The sequence below is a fragment of the Malus domestica genome, chromosome 01, assembly GCF_042453785.1.
Source record: "Malus domestica chromosome 01, GDT2T_hap1".
NCBI classification, from domain to species: domain Eukaryota; kingdom Viridiplantae; phylum Streptophyta; class Magnoliopsida; order Rosales; family Rosaceae; genus Malus; species Malus domestica.
The window spans coordinates 1571412-1592943 of NC_091661.1; the positions used below are offsets into that span (position 1 = coordinate 1571412).

The 21532-nt window shown below is 39.9% G+C and overlaps 1 protein-coding gene across 8 annotated transcripts; it reads right to left on the bottom strand.

The window, feature by feature from the left end:
• Window positions 1–9554: 9554 nt before the first annotated feature.
• LOC103449902 (ultraviolet-B receptor UVR8) lies at window positions 9555–21028 on the bottom strand. Of its 8 annotated transcripts, none has more exons than XR_011581220.1 (14): window positions 20610–21028; window positions 20446–20524; window positions 20205–20264; window positions 19247–19348; window positions 19047–19140; window positions 13112–13154; window positions 12953–12998; window positions 12804–12850; window positions 11518–11620; window positions 10764–10818; window positions 10550–10616; window positions 10390–10426; window positions 10158–10272; window positions 9555–10059 (listed from the first exon to the last, which is right to left on the bottom strand). XR_011581220.1 is itself a non-coding variant. In XM_029098393.2 (14 exons), exons 1-14 carry the CDS (start codon window positions 20934–20936, stop codon window positions 9940–9942), a joined length of 1248 nt encoding a protein of 415 aa, XP_028954226.1. In that variant the 5' UTR covers window positions 20937–21027; the 3' UTR covers window positions 9555–9939. The 8 variants fall into 8 exon arrangements, 6 of the variants coding, with proteins under 6 accessions (XP_028954226.1, XP_028954224.1, XP_070678343.1 ...); XR_003771216.2 differs by having other exon boundaries at window positions 19050–19140; window positions 20610–21027; XM_029098393.2 differs by having other exon boundaries at window positions 10158–10237; window positions 19050–19140; window positions 19247–19339; window positions 20610–21027.
• Between the last annotated feature and the right edge of the window lie 504 nt (window positions 21029–21532).

A 21532-nucleotide genomic window follows, 5' to 3' on the forward strand; every position in this document is an offset into this window, starting at 1 on the left:
GCGACAAGTCTCAAACCAAAGGAATGCTTCCTTTAGAATTAAGCGTGGCAGGACGCAATCACATGACCACATTCTTTATCATCGACTCAAAGACCGAGTATAATGCATTGCTCAGACAAGATTGGAGCCATCAAACAAATTGCATTCCCTCTTCATTATATCAGGTTCTCATCTTTTAGGACGGCAAATTCGTTGTGGTTCATCCGGTCGACAATCAACCGTTTAAAGCCAATATGATTCAGGCACGGTGTTACGATGATCACGTTGATTATATTACCCTACAGGGTTTGAACGAGGAAGGACGGTCAAGACTGTCCATCAGGATTCAGCAAGACTTGGGTTGGCCAATCTGATCGCAGACATTGATGTCTGAAGACAGGCAGAACAAAAGTTGGGCCGCAGTTTCATCTACCATGGAACGACTATTGACCTATTGGTATGCTATTTCCAAACAACCAAATTCGAGCGTAAACTTAGTCGAATTTTTGGCCGAAAGAGACAACGGCCTTGTAATTTCACTAGACAAAGTTTAGGCTGCACCAGTCGAGCTTGAGGATAGTTAACCTCAAGTCATGGATCCTTTAGAGGAAATAATTGTTGGAACCGCCGAATACCCATAACCTTTGTTCATTAGTGCTTTATTACCCCAACATGTAACCAAGCTTTGTAATTTGCTCAGAGAATTTAAGGATTGTTTTGCATGGAGCTACCATGAGATGCTTGGTTTAGATTGAACGCTAGTTGAACATGAATTACGCATCAAACCTGGGTGTAAACCATTATGCGAACCACCTCGATGATTCTCAACTGAAGTACAACTCGGCATAAAAGATGAACTCTTTCGACTTTTAAAAGCTGGGTTTATTCGGACAGCTCGATACGTCGATTGGTTGGCAAACATCATCCCAGTTTTAAAGAAAAATGGTGTTTTGCATATCTGTATTGATTTTTGAAATTTGAACCTAGCAACTCCTAAAGATGAGTATCCAATGCATATTTCAGATTTGTTAATCGATGCAGCAGCAAACCACAAGATCTTATCCTTTATGGATGGACATGCTCGTTATAACAAGATTTTCATCACTGAGGCTAATGTCCATAAGACAGCTTTTCGTTGCCCGGGGTCACTCGGCACATACGAATGGGTCGTCATGCCATTCGACCTCAAGAATGCCGGTACCACATACCAACGAGCCATGAATGTTATTTTCCATGATTTGATTGGTACCACCGTCGAAGTCTACATTAACGATGCTGCTTTCGGCGTATCTGCTGGCAATTTTTTAGGATTCCTTGTACATCATCGTGGTATTGAGGTAGATGAAAATATAGCCCGAGCAATCATCAACACTCCACCCCTAACGACTAAGAAATAACTACAGTCGTTGCTTGGCAAGATTAACTTTCTCCGTCGATTCATTACCAATTCGGTAGGAAAAATGAAAGCTTTCTCCATGCTCTTGAAACTTAAGGATTCTGACATCTTCGAATGGCGTGCAGAACACCAAGAGGCATTTACACAGATCAAGGTCTCTTTCACGATTCCACCCATCCTGGTCCCACCACGATGTGGCAGACCTCTCAAGCTGTACATCTCAGCTACCGAAGAATCCATCGGATGCCTTATTGCACAAGACAATGATGCTAGGCGAGAACAAGCCATTTTTATCTTAGTCGAAATCTCAACCCACCGGAGATTAATTATTCCGCTGTCGAGAAGCTCTGCCTAGCCTTATTTTTCGCTGCATCAAAACTCAAGCATTACATCAGCCTTGGTGTCCTACATGATATGCGGGCAACTCGTGTCCTTATTCTTGGTGATACCAAACTTGTGATTAACCAACTGAATGGGACCTTTCGTTGCATGAGTTGTACTCTGGTGCCCTATCATATGGTTACCAGTTATTTGGCTGAGTATTTCGACGGCGTTACTTTCAAACACATTTCACGAGTTCGAAACACTGACACAGATGAATTAGCTCAAATAGACTCTAGAGCACAAATCATGGGGGGCAAACTAGGTTGAGAAATACCTGTGTCACGACGAGCACACCTGTTCTTGGTTAATCAACAAGTTCTCCAATGCGATTGCATGATTCGTACACGAGTCATGTCCTTACCTTCGTTGTTGGAGCGGAAGGACCCTGTAGAGGTTTGCGCAGTCGAGGCAATGCCACATGATTGGAGAAAGTCAATTGTACGGTATCTTGACAATCCTAATGGAAAACACGACTGTAAAACAAGGGTTTAGGTCACGAACTATGTAAGTACCAAAATGAATTGTATCAAAGGGGTGAGGACGGTATATTACTGTTATGCCTCGGCCCTCAAGAGGCTGTTCAAGCAATCACAGAGGTCCATGAAGGAATTTGTGAGGCTCATCAGTCCGGACGAAAGATGCGATGGTTGCTTCGTTGACACAGTTATTTCTAGCTGAGTATATTGAAGGATTGTATTAAGTTCGCACGAGGATGTGTACAATGTCAAATTCATAGGCCTACACAAAGAGTCCGGGTCGAATAACTCCATTCGGTCACCAAATCATGGCCGTTCAGAGGATGGGCCATGGATGTAATCGGCAAAATTGCACCATCTTCTGGGTCAGCAAAGCATGCGTGGATACTCGTCGCGACGGACTACTTCACCAAATGGGTAGAAGCCAAGTCATACGCCGAGTTAACGTCTAAAGAAGTATATAATTTTGTAGAAGAAAAATCATGACTAGATTCGGCGTACCAGAAACAATCATAACAGATAATGGAACGATCTTTATATTCGACATGTTTAAGAAGTATATGGAAAATCTAAAAATTTGACTCGAGCACAGGCTAAAGCAAGTAATAAGGTTCTGATCGGTATCCTAAAAAAAATGGTAAAAGAGAGGCCCGGTATGTGGCATTTAAAGTTAAACGAAGCATTATGGCTTATCGAACTTCATTCCAATCAGCCACCAAAACAACTCCATACACTTTAACCTATGGACACGACGCGATATTACTGGTCAAGCTAAGTATAAACTCGTTGTGAGTGATTGAACAAAGTAGTAAAGTTCTTAGCAAGGGGGCATACCACCTTAAGGATCGGACTGGTTTGATTCACAAATTGCCGATCAATGGGAAATTTTTAAAGAAATACTATCCAGTCACTTGGGAGACGTGAGAATAAAAGATCATTTCATTAATTTTGAAAAAGAGTGTACAAGTGAATTTACAAAAGATTCCTAAAGCCAAAATCCTAAGGGGTCGAAGGCAGGAAGGCTTTAAGAACAGCCTTCAGTTCCAACCACCTTACTTGGCCCATTGTGACTTTGGCTAGCCTCGTCCTTTTATTAAGCTAGAGTTGCTGGATTTGCCTTACGCCAGCCGCGAAGTCCATCAGTCGAGCTTTAATCACTTCAAAATCCTTTTCGAGTTCTGAAGCAACAACCAACCTTTGCCGTTAAAGTTCGGCAATTTGATGTTGAAATTTGACAATTTGATGAAAAAGGCCGGCTAACCGTGTTTTCTTTGGTTTGATGGCCTCAACCACCGCCCGACTGGCTTTATGAGTAATCTTTATAGCCTTTAGGTCGTCCTCGACCCAGAGATCTCGTTCAAAAATAGTAAAGTACTGCCGAGTCATCTCCAGAAGATTGGATAGGTGGACGACATTTTTTATGCTTAGCAAACCACCGGCTACAAGATCGTTCAGGCACTCTCCTATAGAGTTGAGGCCTTTACATTAAAGGACTTATGAGGCATAAAGGGATAAGAGTTCCTGCAACTTGGCGAAGGCATTGGATTCAGTTGCGGTCACCGAAGGCTCGGCCGACCCAGTGGATGACCCGGCTGCTCCAGAAGTATTCAAGAAGAGAGCGTCAAGCTCGACTTCCCATGAAGGCTGCACATGAAAAGATTTTAGGCAAAAGGAAAATTGTAAAGAACATAGCAGAGAGAATTTGTTTTAGACCTGCCGAGAGAAGACTTCGGCCATGTCCTCTGGTTCATTGCTCGAACCTAGAGAGCTTAATGGCCGAGCCCAGTGTTTAAGACTGCTTCTCAATTCACGTGCCCGATGAAGGTTATTTACGTTTGACAGCCACTGAGGTGGCCAGGACATATAGATAACATCCTTCGGTGCATAAAATTGTTGGTGAAATGAATAATCGGGCACCTGACATTTAATATTTTTCTCGATTCAAACTTGTTATAGTAAAATTAACGAAAGAAAGGGATCAAGCCTTACAAAGGTTGAAGTAACTTCTTAAAGAGGAATGCCAAGGTCTTGATCCTGCGGATGGATTGATGTTTCCGTTGTCGCTTCAGGCTCGACAAGTGACCTTTTTCCTCAATCAACTGCAGAAGGATTGACTTGGTCAGTCGCCTCAGCCACAGCTGGAGAGTTAGTGGTAAGAGGTTTAGTTAGTCTAAGGCAACCCGTTAGCGGGATGTCTTCGCTGTCGTCATCCTGAAATAAGGGTTGTTAGTATTTGGAATCTAGTCGAAGGAAAAGTTGCCGGCAACATAATCATACCCCTTCCTCCAGAAGGACCATTGCTTTTGTTTTGGGATTCAGGGGGGGGAGAGTTTTCTCGGCCAAGGTGGCCACTTCCTGCAAGGCAAGATCAACGGTCAGCCCCGGAGCTGCAGGTTCCTTGATTACTGGATCAACAGTTTGCTCAACCATAAATTATTGAACAAGACAAACCTCAGGTGCTTAACTGGTGGGAAGGTCTGGTTGCTTGTTCGCCAAAGCTTGAACGGTAGGAACGCGAGAAGACTCAGTGGTTGCTCTTGTGGTTTGGCTGGAGATGACATGAATCACCTGCTCCCTTTTTTTCGCCAACTTCTTGATGCGTTTTTTAGAACGGGGAGCGTCGCCAGCTGCCTCGGCCTCTGGGAGAGACTGTTGTCCCAGCAAGGTCGGTAAAGTGGTCACGGTTTTCTTTAGCGAGAGGGTAAGTTTTTTCTTGGCCATGGCCGCAGCTACGTTTGTATGACTACCTGAAAACGCTAAAATCAAATCAAAAGGGAGTTTGAACAAGTTACCAAAGTGAAATGATAGACGCAAACAAATACCTTGAGCCATTTCTTTGGATGTTGGGTCAGGAGTCTTCTTCGGGCAGTCGTCGAAAATTTTCTTGGTAACGTTTTCAACTGGTGCACCAAAAAAGTCTTGAGTATATACGACCCACCAGCCAACAAGGTGGCAGTATTGAGAGTCTTAGGGACGTTCAGTTGGAGGCAGAATTTCTTACACCTTTCTTGAAATTCTTACTCGACCTCTCTGCATTCTCTTTTTGAAGAACCAGAGAGGCGTCATCGGCTTAGGAGAAAACGGGAGGTGAGTAGAGGCAGTGGGTAACCTTAGAGGTAGCCAAGTTGTCGTGCGGTGAAATGGGGTTGGTAGACTTCCCAACTTGCACGCTTAACATCGCAGCCAAGAGGAAGGTCGCGAGTTAACACAAACGATCCCCAGTTATTTCGGAGGTTAGTGTCTTCAGTTTTATTCCATGTTGAGGATGAGAGCTTGATGGAATAGGGTATTCTTGACGACGACAGATTAAAAACTCGTCATTAGAAAGGTCTTCTAGGCTGAAAAAGTATTTAAAAACTTCTTCGGCCGAGTGAGGATGAGCAGGTCTAGAGCCTAATTGAAGACCTAACGCTTCAGAGGGTCTGAAGTTGAGGACTTCTGGCCTGCGGGTGGCAAAATAGACTTGCAGCCAGAGTTGAAGAACCCAGAGTGAGACAGTCTGGTGTAGGTTAATCTTGTTGATCATCGTCTTGGCTAGGCAACACGTGAGGTTGGCGAGGATAACCGAGCTAAGAGCCAGGATATGACCACTGGCTAAGGCTTCAACGACGGGCATGTTCTCGACCAAAAATTTATTCGACTTGGTACAACAAATAAATTTGTTATACCAGTAGAAAAGAAAGGCTTCATGTTCTCTTTTCCTGAGGTTTTCTTCCCCTCGGCCAGCGAAGTGTTGAATAAGGGTGTTGTAGTTAAAGAAGTTCTTGTGCAATTTCTGAACTTCTTCTTTCAAGGGCTCTTGGTTTTTCTTCCTCAGCGACTCGACTGCGCGTTCGTCGAAGAGTATCTTGAGGTCGAGGTTGGATGGGCACCTAGAGAGGGAGACGTCAATAGGGAGACCTGAAGGGGAGGTCCCGAGAATGGCTGAGACATCTAGAATGGTGAAGCCAATAGGGCCGAGCGGGAAGACCATAGTATTGGTGGCCGAGCACCAAAAGCCTAGAGCTACCATGAGAAGTTTTTTGTCCATGGCGATCTCGATGGTCGAGAGCTTGATGGCATCATAAATGCTGAGAATCTTCCATTCCTTACTGAAGAACTTCTTCATCCTTTCGATCCACACACTACCCAGGTTGTGGTAGTTGAAGGCCAGGCTCCTTGGGGTTTGGTCAATTCCCACTTCAACCAGTCATATCCTTGAAGCAAAGGTTCCAAGCAGTGATCTTTGAGGAGGTTGGTAATGGATGCTGGGACATTGTCTTTAAAGAGTTTTCCCAAGATCTGGTGAGAAGCACTTGAGTCACTTTCGAATCGCAGGGTTTTGATGGCACTCCGATCGATGAAGTCCCGACACTTGGCCTATTCGTTGGAAAGTTTAGAGATGAAGGTGTTGGGAGCCATTGTTGAGAACTTGAAGAAATTTCTGGACTCAAAAGTTTTTTGGTTAGAAACAGAGCTTTGAAGGTTGATCTGGGAGTAAAAGATTTGAGAGTTCTGAAAGCGTAAAGGGAAAAATGAAGGACTTTGGGTATTTATAGGGGTTTTGGAAGAAGGCCAATCGTTTGATTTTGAAAAGAAAGGTTAAGACCAATTGGACAGTTTTACAATCATCATGGAGATTTGGGAAATCAGTATGAAGAGACCGGAGAACTCGTGGATTGAGGCGACGTGGTGACGTGTGGCGGCGATTTTTTATGATGAAAGGACAATTCAATGACCTAGCAGTTCTTGATTCAAGGTAGCACGGGTATGTGTGACGGCATGATTAATGATGAAGAGATGTTTGGCGTCTGCACATTTCAAATGTCATCATAAGAGGACAAGCGAGTATATGTTGATGAAAAATCATCAAGATCGACCCATTAGGACGACTGTTGTGCCTAAACCACACTATAGCACAAACCAACACCTAAAACGCCAACATAAGCGCGGTAGGGGAGGCCAGAAGCCACCCCGTCAAGGTCAACAGAGCCAAAGCCCATCTAAGGGAGGAAACCGAGCCTAAAAGCGTTCTAACTGCACTCCCAAGGCCTTGAACTTCAAGCATAAGGGCAAATCACCTGACACCATGGATGAGGATATATGCTAATGCTGTGGTTCAAAGGACCATTGGTCCTGTGTTTGTCGTGCTCCCGAGAATGTTGTAGCTGAATATCATTATCGTCGTACGATGTTTTAATCAAACTTTGTGCAAGTGGATGAACCGAAGAGTACAAAGATGGAGGTTTTTTATTTTCAGGAGGCCGTTACCCCTATGGAAGATTAGAATTTTAGACATTTTAGCTGAACTTTAGACCCTTGGGGCCGAATTTCACTAAGTGGCCGAACCCCACTGTTTTTTGGTTTAAGTTTGAACAATTTTCCTTTATATTTGGATTATTTGTTGGTGATTTGTTTTTGGATATTAAGTTTTTTTTAATTACTATCCTCGAATACTTAAATAATTTTGAATGGATATTTATTTCTAGAACTTTTATGCATGTGACCGATTCAAATTAATTTTTATTTCTAGGTATGACTAGCGGGAAAGTTAGTTGTCTGGCAAATAATCCAACCACACATATCGTTTTGCGTGAGCACATCTATTTCACTAACTTCGTACCTAAGACTGCATCTCTGACAACCTTCTCAGGCCCATCCAACTTGATCGAAGGATACGATAAGGCACATATAATGTTGTCCAATGCTACAATCTTGACCATTGATGAGGCATTTTATTCTCCATGTTCCGGAAGAATGTTGTTGAGTTTCAAAGACATTCGAGACAATAATTACCACGCTGAAACCTATGTAGCAAATGGAGTTGAATTTCTATGTATCACTTCCTACGGATATTGCCAGAAGAGTATTTTAGAGAAGATGGAGCGTATCCCAAGTGGTCTGTATACTACAATCATACGCCCTATAGAAAGCCACTATGTGGCCAACCCTACCTCAGGGACCGCACACAAAATTACACTTTGGCATGATCGTTTGGAACACCTTGGACGAACAACGATGGTCGTATCCTTAAATCTTCACATGGGCATCCACTAAGCCGAAGTTTAGGTTCGATTCAAGGAATAGCATGTCAAACCTGCTCCATGGGAAAACTTATTATTAAGCCTTCTTATGAAAAGATTCGTTCGAATCCTCCTATTTTTCTATAAAGGATTCAGGGGGACATTTGTGGACCGATTCACTCTCCTTGCGGACCATTTAGATATTTTATAGCATTGGTTGACGCTTCCACACGTTGGTCACACGTGTGCTTGTTGTCCACAAGGAACGTTGCCTTCTATAAACTGTAGGCTCAGGTTATCGAGCTCAAGGCTCACCACCCTAATTATCCAATCAAATCGATTCGATTGGAAATGCTGGATAATTCACATCTAAAATTTTTTATGACTATTGCATGTCTGTTGAGGTTGAAGTTGAACATCTTGTACCCTATGTTCACACCCAGAACGGCCTAGCAAAGGCATTCATTAAGCGCTTACAAATGATTGCTCGATCGTTGGTCATGCCTACCAAGCTCCCAATCGCTGCTTGGGACCATGCAATATTGCACGCTACCATGTTGGTCCGCCTGAGGCTTGTTGCGACCCAACTATATAGCGCCCTTCAGAATCCTTATCCAATCCTCCAAATCAACTTACTGGTAGATTCAACTTCAGAAACTAGCTGCTAATTTTCTTGGACGCATACTCCGACTGCAAACAAATAGCCATGCACGAGCCCAACAAGGAGAAAATTGTGTTCATGATCAAGCAAGGTACTTACTATTACAAAATCATGCCTTTTGCCCTCAAGAACGCAAGAGCTACTTACCAACGACTAGTAAACATGATGTTCAAGAGACAAATTGAAGTAACCATGGAGGTCTATGTCGACGACATCATGGTGAAAGACAAGTCGCAGTCAAACCACATTGACAACTTGACGAAAACTTTCAACATCCTTAGAGAGTACAAAATGAAGCTCAATCCCGTCAAATGCCCGTTTGGGGTATCTTCAACAGATTCTTGGGGTACTTTGTGACCCAGCATGTATGAGCAATCCTAAAGATGAAATCTCCAACTATCCAAAAGGAAATCCAAAGTTTGACTTTTGTATCATGTTAATAGGTCATGTAAGATATTACAACCAACCCGTTTCCACAAATACCAGCACTACAGAATACAGATGGTTCGAAAAGAAAACCCTTGACATACAAACTACAGAACCCTACATCTCGGAGGATAATCGTCGCAGCCAAGAAAATAAAAATCAATACCTGAGAGAAGCTTTGAGTCGTAAAAGTGAACGCTATACATTTTGTAAAAGTAAAAATGGGAGCATTCAGAAAAGTACGTAAATATAAACATCACAAATATTATTCAAGTGAAATACAATTTTGCAGTGATGTGTAAATATTTGTATATTATCTTACAAATTTACAATCACTTGAACAAATAGAATCGCAACGTTATACCAATTGAACCTTTTATTACACATACATAACCATAAATTTATACTTTGAAATTACCATTGGAAATTTGTAGGTTGATATTGGTAGTCTTGTATTGTATAACTATGTGTGGTTGCTGCTCTAGTGACCGATGCAAATCAAATGTACACTGAATGAACGAATGAAGAGAGCACGCCAAAGAGACATGTCTAAATCACTTGTCAGAACCCACAAGTTGCTACATTTCTTTAAGCTGAGACCGCAGGTGCTGAAGCTTATGTGTATTCAAGTATGGCACCAGTATGATTGAATCCACATGATATTTGTAGTGCTTTCACATTCTGCCCGAACGTAACCATTGCAGGTTTTATGCAGTCAACATCAGTTCCATGACCCTATCAATAAAAGGAAATCCAATAACAGTTTCATTCACAGAAGCAAAGTATTAAAACCAAATGCTAACAAAAAGTAATAACACACGGGAGAAGCAAACCAGTTGTCCTCCAGAAGAATGTCCATCTTCGGAAAATGTTCCAAGGGAACCTCCCCAACCCCATGTATAAATATTGCCTTCTGTTACCAAACACAATAATTTTCTTGTGAAAAACCTATGAGCAGAAACGGAGAAAGTGACCAGAAGCACACAAATGAATGTTCTTGTAAAATTTAAGTTTCTTTCACAAATACCGGTGCAGTATGGTTTTAACTATAAAAATAGTTCTTACCAGAAATTGCTGCTGTATGCTTCCAACCGCACGATACCTACATATGCACATTTGTTAAAGCATCAGGAAATAAAGCATGCTATGTTGTTACCATGTGAAAGAAAAAAATGTTATTCAGGAAACCCAAGGGGAATTAGTCTGAATAACGTGAAGTGTAAACCTTGACAACCGGGGATTTTAAAAAAGGTCCCTGAACTCTTTCTGGGTGGTGAAAAACGTCTGTCGTACTGGACATCAAATATATGAATAAACCAATCAATTAACCAACAAATATATGAATATCAATATTTTGCGTACTGGAACTGTAACTAGTCGCAAACTAAAACAAAATTTTCAAGCAAAACTTCAATTAAAAAAAGTAGAGGAATATATACCCAATGCCAAGGCACCCATTTTCATTTGATCCCCAACTGTACAGTTCTCCACCACCTATGTGAAAAGAAAAATAGATGATTGGAGTGAATACATTAATGACAGACTTAGTATTCCTATAATCAATTGCCTCTTATTGTATAAAAGTAACTCCGATATCTTGCATTATAAATATATAAAAAAAAGTTTGAGAAGACCAATAGAATATCAACACACTTCCATATCATAAGCATCATTAATTCTGAAGAAGGAATGTGCTAAAACTGAGTTTCTTCTTAGCCATTGTCAACGCTATTAAGAAAAAGGCAACTCACCATAAGGCCTATTTCTAGGTAATCTATATATATAAAGGGAGCCCACCAAAATGGTGAAGCTTTTAATATCCCCAAAATACCCCTCACTAATTAGGATTGTAAAATAAAACAATTTAATTTAAAAAGAAAAAATTCAAACTAAAAAAATTACAAATAAATAAGAAACAATAAGATGTAAAAGAGCAAATTGCCACACACAAATTGCAGATACAAATGTCTTTCATTAGGAGAGGAACTGAATTCGTTATATGTTGTGAATCATGTGGCAATGTCACATACGATGTGTTAAGAATCATCATTAATGGATCACCCTAATCAACCTCATGATGTTCTTAACTCAATTGGGAATGGTATGAACATATGTTGATGATGACAATGTGATATGTGAATGAATATAACGATGATCAACTTCATTGAGAAAGATGATAAGATAATTAATTACTTGTTAAGACACACGTGTGATAGCCACCACAAGCAACTTCTTTGGAGCATGGCAGTTTGCTGATCATGGATGGTGTTGTTGCATTGTTCCCCTTTCCAGACCACTATTATTCCATAAAAAAAAAATTAAAAAAAAAATATGACTTAAATAGTAAAGGATTGTTTAACAAGGTCCCTGCCAAGATCTATGATCAGAGGTAAACCCACTAAGTGTCCAAAAGTATGCCCGCTAAAATTTCAAAAGACAGTCTCCACACATACATATTTAGGATGGGTCAGGATCACTAAAACTGGAGTAATCTAAGAGTTTAAAAAGTGTGTCTAAATGTGTATTTTTTAAATGTGTTTGATCCTAACCCTATATTTAAATATTAGATTTTTAGCTAATACCTGTCACTAGAAGTGAAGAGGGAGAATCAAAGACAGAGCTGGGAGAAAAGGTATTTGGCATCAATGTTCCCCTTTTCTTCAACCATATATTTTGATTTAGGGTTTCAGAGAATTTTCAGCTTTACTATATGTATCCAAATAGCTCGTTGGATTAAGTCCAGCATGGCAAATGTCATTTGTAAATCCTTTGTATCTGTGTTGATAAATCCTGAAATTCTTGTCTTGAGTTCAGGCAAGATAATTTGGATGATTGATGAACCAAAAGAACAGATTCTTGTTGGGCAGGTGGCACATAGGTCGTCAAATACTTTGTCATATGCTAAAAAACAAAGACCCTATGCTTTTTTTGTCTTTTTTTTCTTTTACTTTTATGCTGACAGAACAGAGAAACAAGGAAAAAGAAAATGCTTTAGAGAAAAGTTTGACTTCCTTGACAAGAGTGGACTCAAGTACGTATATTTAAAATTAAATTTATTTCATTCAGTTATTACTTTGATTAAGTAACAACTTATATTACCTAACAAACACTTGATTTCCGACGATATGCATGACCAGAACTTAAAAATTTTGAATTATTTTTTAACATTATTTCATGGTTTGATTATAATCACTGTTCTTTTCCTTGAAGAATATAAAGTTACTTTTTTCTAGGACTTACTAGAATTTTGTTTGTATACACTAATTTCTCAAGTGAACAATTTCGTTACAAAAAATGTTTCACCAAAAGTATTAATTGTGGTTTTCTAATATAGTTAACACTAACTAGAGACATTCATCTTAGCAAAATTACAAAATCATCATAATATGTTGCTTGCAATGCACCACTAAAAGACAATCCTGGCTCTGCGCCAAGTGTATGATTTTCAACCTCATTTCAAAGAACTGTCCTTGACTTACCAATTTATCTACTGTTCTTTCACCAAACATGAATACGGACCCATTGTCTGAAAAAATGGAAAAGCAAAATGATATAAATATTTTTTTTTTCAAATTCAGAAATTGATGCCATACCACAAACTTGGATCACCCAAAAAGCCAAAAGGTACCATCAATGCATGCTGATTGCAGCAATCCAGCAGCAACCTCTTTAACCTATACATTTATAAAATTGAAGCTGGAAGACAAAAACATTAACCAAATACTAACAAGTACATTCAGGTATGATAATATGAATCAAAACTTGACAGCTCAGTAAGTGATTATACCTTGATCCCCTCAAGTTTCTTGATAAGTCGTGGTGTATATTCGCTGCAAAAGATATTTATTGGTATCACAGAGACGATGGACACCCAAAATTATTGCTGGATAGGAGACACTTATGGTAAAGGAGCTGTTCCCATACGGGATCCTACGTTATCGCTTAAGCATATATCCAACACTCTTTGTGTCCATTGTCTATTACAGTAAATTTAAGCAAACTACAAACATATGTTGTATTCCAATATCGAATTATTCATTCTTGAACAGCCCAAAATGGGGTATAACTGAAATATGGGAGAATAGCTATATTATTTAGAATTTTATGTTGTGTAATGTGAGGTTCAGAGTTCCAGTAAAGGAAATCTCGATAAACTTAAATCAGATCAACTAAATATATCCATCATATACACAATTAGCCTTCACATTTCTATTTGTGTAAGCCTGCATTATTGCCACATGAACTGTCCATGTTGTTTGTGTTGCAACTCTGGCCATGCAATGTGGTTTGATTCAATGTATGTAGGACCAATTGTCAATGGTTATACTTGAGTAATTACGGTGATGCAAGACCAAAGTCAGCTCTGTACCAACTGAAGTTTATCCATCAGTATTACTTTGGGCCTTTTGTAGTTTGCATACATTGCCACAAACAAAAATAAGCTTCCATGTTGCTTCAAAGGTAAAAGAAATTGCACACCAACAATCTATATCAACTTAACACCCCCTCTCTCTCGTGCATTTCTATCTCACATGACTACACCTACAAGTGGAGAGGTAAACAGAGAGAAAACTTACACTTTCAAACCAGCAAAGAAATGGGGTTTAAGGATTGAAGGTTTCAAACCCATGAGTAATTGCAATTGAAGCTCAAATACCTGTTAGGATTTTGGCTCGTCAAATATGTCCTAGTTGGTTTAGGATTGTTTTAGGAAACCTAGAGGTATACCGATTCTTGTCCTAGAGGTATTAGGAAAGAATTTCAGTTTCCTTATTCAATTTAGGTTTGGATTTCTAGAAGTCTATTTGGTTTTGGATAGTGTAATTCCCTGGTCCACTTAGAAATAGGAATTCAATCAGCCTTGGGACATGTAAGCCAACCCTATGTCTATAAATAGGGTGCGGCAAGGCTGATTTTATAGGAGAGAAAGAAAACAGCCAGACAGCCAAGAGTTTTGAGATTAGTTCTAGGGTTTGCAAAAGTTCTGTAATCTCTATTATTAATCAAAGGAGCAGTGATTTCTATGACTAGAGAAATCACAACTGGACGTAGGCATAAGTTCTGCCAAACCAGTATAATTCTTGTGTGTTTCTAAGTTTTCTAATATTTGTTAGTTTAGTCTATTGTTGTTGGTTACATTAAAGAACAAGATCTAGTGTGCGGGTTTTTCAACAATTGGTATCAAGAGCTAGGAACAAGGTGTTCTACGATGTCAAAAGGGAAGATGAATGCAGATCAAGGATCTGCGTTAAAGCCCTTTGACGGCAAGGATGACTTCACAGACTGGCAAAGGATGATGAAGAACGTACTGATAGAGCAGGATTTGGATGATGCACTCGATGGTGAGAAGCCGGAAAACATGACAGAGGCAGCATGGACTAAGGTTCTCAAGAAGGCCAAGAGTTCCATCAAGATCCATCTCACAAGATCAGTTCGGTCACACATCACCGAAAAGATGACTGCCCACAAGCATGGGAAAAGTTGGAGAATGTTTATATGGGCAAAATCGTGTCCAATAAACTTTTTCTAAAGGATGAACTATTCGGGCTTCGACTAGAAGAAGGAGGTGATATTGAAGATCACGTATGCAGGTTCCAGAATTGCATAGCTAATCTTCAGAAGGTCGAAGAAACTTACAAAGATGATGATATGGCTATCATCTTGCTGAGGTCTCTACCTTTGTCTTTCAAGCACTTTCGAACAACTCTAATGTTTGGAAAAGAGTCCTTGAAGCTTGAAGACGTAATTCAAGCTCTTCAGTAATATGCTAAACTGGATGATATAACTGAAAGCTCTTAAGGCCTTTATGCTAAAGGCAAGGAGAGGGGGTGGGAAAAGACAAAGGAAGAGAAGACTGAACTCTGGCATCATAGGCTTGGGCACATAAGCCAGAAAGGTTGCAAGAATTACACAAGCAAGGCCTATTGGAAGGCGTGTCATCTTGCAAATTGGACTTTTGTGAATACTGTGTTCTCGGAAAGCAAAGAAAGGTATCATTCGCAAGTAGCAGTGCAGATAACCGAAGCAAGGAGCAACTCAGCTATATTCACTCAGATGTTTGGGGCCCTGCACCAACTAAATCAAATGGTGGAGCCAAGTATTTTGTTACTTTCATGGATGATTTTTCTAGGAAGGTTTGGGTTTATTTCATGAAGCAAAAATCTGAGGTTTTTGCAACGTTCAAGGAATGGAAAACAGAAACCGAGAATCAAACGGGAAGAAAGATCAAGTACCTGTGAAGTGACAATGGTGGTGAATATACAAGTAATGAGTTCACCGATTACTGCAAGCATGAAGGCATCATAAAGCACTTCACAGTAAAGAAGAATCCCCCACAAAATGGAGCTGAGAGGATGAACTGAACTCTCATGGAGAGAGAGAGGAGCATGCGATTTCATGCAGGATTACCTGATAGTTTTTGGGCAGAGGCTGTTAACCATGCAAGTTATTTGATTAACAAGTCACCATCTACAGTTCTTGGTTTTAAGAATGCAGAAGAGGTATGGTCTGACAAGCCGGTGGACTATTCCAAGCTCAGGGTGTTCGGCTGTAGTGCTTATGCACATATTCCAAGTGATGAAAGGTCCAAGCTCAAACCAAAGTCTACACATTGCATATTCTTAGGTTGTGAGAAAGGAGTTAAGGGTCTCAAGTTTTGGGATTTCAACAACAGGAAAAAGGTTGTTAGTCGAGATGTTTTCTTTGATGAAACAACCATGCCTCTTAATAAAGTCAAGAGCAGTAGGGAGAAGACGGACGATGCTAAAATTGAAGCAACAAAGATTCCATTAATCAGTTCAGATGAAGAAGCTTAGGTGGAGCAAATCGAGCAAGAGACCAAATCTGATGGTTTTGAGGAAGAAGAAGAGCATCAGCATGGTTCACCAGTTAGGAATCAGGTGGACCAAGAAACAGGACAAATTGAAGGCACTCCAATCCGCTAGACATCCCAAAGTGGTCAAACTCCAACCAACAATCCATCTACATTCTAGAGATGCATAGCACTGGACAAACCTAATCGGAACAAGAAACCTGACAGATTTGGGTTTGACCAAGATGAAGTTAATTATGCTCTTAACATTAGTCAAGGAGATCCGACTACTTATCGAGAAGCTATAGCTAATGATGAGCGAGATAGTTGGATAAGTGCTATGATAGAAGAAATGGAGTCTCTTTACAAGAACTCTGTTTGGGAGTTGGTTTCTAAGCCCAAAGACAGAAAGCTAGTTGGATGCAAGTGGGTATTTAGGAAAAAGGAAGGACTACATGAACAAGATGCCATGAGATTCAAAGCAAGGCTCGTGGCTAAGGGGTACTCACAAAAGGAAGGGGTGGATTATGATGAGATCTTTTCACCTGTAGTCAAGCATACTTCTATCAGATTACTCTTAGCTATGGCAGCTCAGCATAACATGGAGATTGAGCAGATGGATGTGAAGACAGCGTTACTTCATGGAGATCTAGAGGAGACGATTTTCATGGCTCAACCATAAGGGTTTGTTGAATATGGGAAAGAGAACCTAACCTAGTATGTCAGCTAAGGAAGTCCCTGTATGGCCTCAAACAATCTCCAAGACAGTGGTACAAGAGGTTTGATTCATTCATGCTGAAAATCAATTTTAGAAGATGTTTATATGACTATTGCATGTACTATCATGTGTTCCAAGATGGGATGATCATATTACTATTGCTATATGTGAATGGCATGCTAATTTCTTGTCAAGACAAGTCTAGAATTTAAGACTTGAAAAAGATGTTGAGTAAGGAGTTTGATATGAAGGATCTAGGTGCTGCACAAAAGATCCTTGGCATGGAAATTCAGAGAGATAGGACCGCTGGAAGGATCTGGATATCACAAGCCAAGTATATTCAGAAGGTTCTTGAGAAGTTCAACATGCAAGAAGCAAAGGTAGTTTCGACTCCTTTGACGGCTCACTTCAGGTTAAGTGGGCAACAATGTCCTACGTCCGAGGAAGAGCAACAAGTAATGAAGAAGGTGCCTTATGCTAATGCCACGGGCTGCCTCATGTATGCAATGGTATGCACACGTCTTGACATAGCTCAAGCAATCAGTGTCGTTTCCAGATACATGGCAAATCCAGGAAAGCAACATTGGGATGCAGTCAAGTGGATTTTGCGTTATTTGAAGGGTTCTTGGTGACAAAGGATTATGTTTAAGAAGCAAAAAGAAAATGCAGGAGTGTTAGGATATGTGGATGGATGCAGATTATGCAGGGGACTTGGACAAGAGAAGGTCAACTTCTGGTTATGTGTTTACATGCACAACAGGACCAATCAGTTGGAGGGCACTATCGCAACCAAATATAGCTTTGTTGACCACACAGGCAGAGTATATTGCTTTGGCTGAAGCTAGAAAGGAAGCAATTTGGCTTAGTGGCTTGGTAAGTCAAATGGGAATGACTCAAGATTGTGTGAAGCTGAAGTGTGATAGTCAAAGTGCCATTTTTTCTGGAAGATCAAAGCACATTGAAGCAAGGTATCATAGAATCAGAAATTGGGTGGAGTCTACGGAAATTTGGATTGAAAAGATTCATACGGATGACAATGCCGCAGATTTGCTTACAAAGATAGTGCCGGCCAAGAAGTTCAAGCATTGCTTGAACTAGATTTGATTAAAGTGGAGCATCTCCTCACTTGAGGTGCAATGAGGCAAGAAGAAGATTGCCAAGGTGAAGACTCTTGAAGATTTCCAAAGCTGCTTCAAGAAGGTTCAAAGATACTTTGGGGTGCAACGATCAAGACTTGGTTTGACTCACCAAGGTTGAGATTCTTAGGATTTTGGCTCCTCAAATATGTCCTAGTTGGTTTAGGATTGTTTTAGGAAACCTAGAGGTATACCGATTCTTGTCCTAGAGGTATTAGTAAAGAATTTCAGTTTCCTTATTCAATTTAGGTTTGGATTTCTAGAAGTCTATTTGGTTTTGGATAGTGTAATTTCCTAGTCCACTTAGAAATAGGAATTCAATCAGCCTTGGGACATGTAAGCCAACCCTATGTCTATAAATAGGTTGCGGCAACGCTGATTTTATAGGAGAGAAAGAAAACAGCCAGACAGCCAAGAGTTTTGAGATTAGTTCTAGGGTTTGCAAAAGTTCTATAATCTCTAGTATTAATCAAAGGAGCGGTGATTTCTCTGCCTAGAGAAATCACAACTGGATGTAGGCCTGAGTTCTGCTGAACCAGTATAATTCTTATGCGTTTCTAAGTTTTCTAATATTTGCTAGTTTAGTCTATTGTCGTTGGTTATATTAAAGAACAAGATATAGTGTGCGGGTTTTTTAACAATACCATGTTAGACAAGACCCCAAAGGCTTACGTCATTAGGGAATGTACCAACACTGTATATTAAGCTAACTATAATGACTTTGCACAATTTCAATGTTGACTTTATTATCAAAGGTTTTTTTTTTTTTCCATAATCCAGGTTGGTCCTAAAGTAAATTGCCCTTGAATTAGCATGGTAAATATAGCATAAAAAGAAAGGAGTTACATCTAGTTGTGAAATTTAGGTTCTTAGGGAAATTTTATGAGCAGTGAAGCAACTACTTTAGAATGGAATAAGGAGGCTTTGTTAGTAATTAAGTTCTCCAAGTTCTGCCATCATTCTGTGTCAGATTGTAGGCAGTGGGAACTTCACAGTTCAAACATAGCAAAGGGAAAAATTATTTCTATTTAATTGTGTAATAAAAGAAATCAAATACCACCTGGTACTTCTGAGAATTCCTAAAATTCCTGATTCGTGGCCATGACCAAGTCTTCCAGACCCTCCTCCCCAACTTAAGGACTCACCTCCATCTGGTGAAGGATGTACAAAACATTAAACAATTAAAGAGTTTAATAATAAAAAATGAATCTTATGATTGTAAAACTAGAAAAGTTTACCAAACTTAAAATGTTATACCAGTAACAGCCACTGAGTGCTCTGATCCCAAAGCTGCTGTATTAATGGTGATTCCAGCCAAGCATTCAACTTTGGTTGGTACAGAAATTAGCCCTGCAGCCCCTGCATACGAAGTGTAAGTTGACGAAGTGCTAAGTCAAATTAGGATTCTGATGGATTTTAGAAGACATTTTTAAAATCAATGTAAATCCATGTGTAGTTAAATAGGAATTTAATGGAGTTTAAGCAAGAGTATACAAATCTCTGTAGTCAGAAAGTTGTAGATTTGGTGGGATTTCATTAAATTGTGGATTCTAGGATAAAAAATATACATGTCAAAGACTATGAACAATCCCACCGTTCACCCAAAGATTTTCATTGGATTCTCTCCTCTCGGCCAACCAACCTTACCTGTGTCTGTACATGCCAGCTAACCATCACCTAACCCACACCCGCACCCACTGCTCACCATTCCTCCCAGCACCACTACCACCTCCTCTCTCCGGTCTCCTTTCATAACTTTGAGTTCGTAATTGGTTTTATAGTGTTTACTGCATTGGGGATAGGTGTCTGCAACTTCTCTGTTCACCCATTTTTGTAGAAAAAAAGTACCATTCTTATTGGGTCATATAGACATGTAGGTACATTGGATTGATTCATTTTGTAAGGTTATGAGTTTTTTTAAATTTATGATCTTTTACGGCATTGGGGATTGGTGTGGGTTGTTCTCTTGCTGTATGTTCTGTTCGTCCTGTTTAAGAAATTTATTAGGATAAAGGACAAGAAAATCCATCAAAATCCACAAAGAAATCTATCACAATCCTCAAAATTCCATTTGGATTCTACAAATCCTATCAAATCAACACATAAAAAGTCTTTCAAAATCCTTTAGAATCCTAATTTGACTACCCCCTAAAAGTAGAGGATGTGGCAACTAAGAAAATCCGTAACAGAAGGAAAAGAAAGTAGAGTTCTTTACTTTTTCCAAGACCAAGCTGCCCATTTGAGTTCTTCCCCCACATGTACAATTCTCCATCTTCTGCAAGATAAGTCGTAAATGTAATCGATGAAATTAACAGTTAAACATTGGGAATTTGGGATAGAACATCTCATAGCAAGAGAAATCATATAATAAATAAATAAAATAACCCACTGTCTTGCTATTGTGCTTTAAATATACATATAGTTGGGTTGGTTGGTTTTGAATGGTACTAATTTACCTGTAATAGCACAAGAGTGGTAGTAACCGGCCGAAATTCGAACAATTTCCTTGCCAATTCCAGTTACCTCTAAGGGCTTCTGCAATGGAACAAACAAACAATATCAAATATGGCACCTCATACACAAAAAGCTTGCAATGAAAACACAAAATATGAATACATACACAAGTGTAAGTTAAATCATGAGAATCCCCAACTCCAAGCTGTCCAAAATCATTGAGACCGGTGGCGTAAAGGCGGCCGCTGCCCGTTAAGAAGAGAGTGTGAGCGCCGCCGCAAGCTATGGCTTCAAGGGATTGGTCGCCAAAGGCAGACGAACGCAAAGGGGCAGGCTTCCACTGAGAGCCCAGGCTACCGAGCCCAAGCCTCCCGTAGTCCCCGTTCCCCCACACCGCCGCGATCCTCTTCCCCTTCCCCCAATCACTCCGACTGCTCAACCACCTTCTTCCGCCGCCTGTACCCCCCAATTTCATTCTCATCGTCCTCCACATATTGTTTTTCCCTCAACTGAAACCCCTGCCTCAACCGGAATCGAATTTCCTTTCCTTCATCTACCACGTTAATGACGGTTAACTGTACCATGTACTGAGTTTTTATTAAAAAAAACTGGGTTTTTATAAGAAATAGTTATTGAAATTGACTCATCAATATTTCGGAAATTGAAAATTAATTAATGTAGTTTTTTAAAATAGTTGTAGCAAATTAATTAATGTAATTTTCATAATTTTGTCTAATAGGTTCAAGGTATCACAGTGTTTATTTTCGTAACTCTATCATGCAAATGATGCAGATAAAGAGAAGGGAGTGATATTGGTATTATTACTTTCACTCTTGATCATGTCTGTTGTAATGAGGCTACAAACATACCATTATATATACACGTTTTGATCCGACACAACCTTACATGCATAAAGAATAAAAAATAAAAATCTTACCTCCCTAAGACTATTCACCTAAGACTTTTAAATGTTGCCACCAAAGTCTCATTTGTTTGCTTCCTAATATAATTACACTAGCCTTCATGCACACGTGCATAAGTCATTTTTTTAATCACAACATGCTACAGGCGACTTACACATTTTAAATA

What these genes read in the sequence shown, in the direction of transcription:
- LOC103449902 (XM_070822242.1), bottom strand. Translation starts at nt 20,936, where the DNA reads ATGTGGAGGACGATGAGAATGAAATTGGGGGGTACAGGCGGCGGAAGA. An exon ending in AGAAACTTGAGGGGATCAAG is followed by an intron (nt 12,999 to 13,111) that starts GTATAATCACTT and finishes ATAAATGTATAG; the next exon opens with GTTAAAGAGGTTGCTGCTGG. An exon ending in GCAATCAGCATGCATTGATG is followed by an intron (nt 12,851 to 12,952) that starts GTACCTTTTGGC and finishes CCATTTTTTCAG; the next exon opens with ACAATGGGTCCGTATTCATG.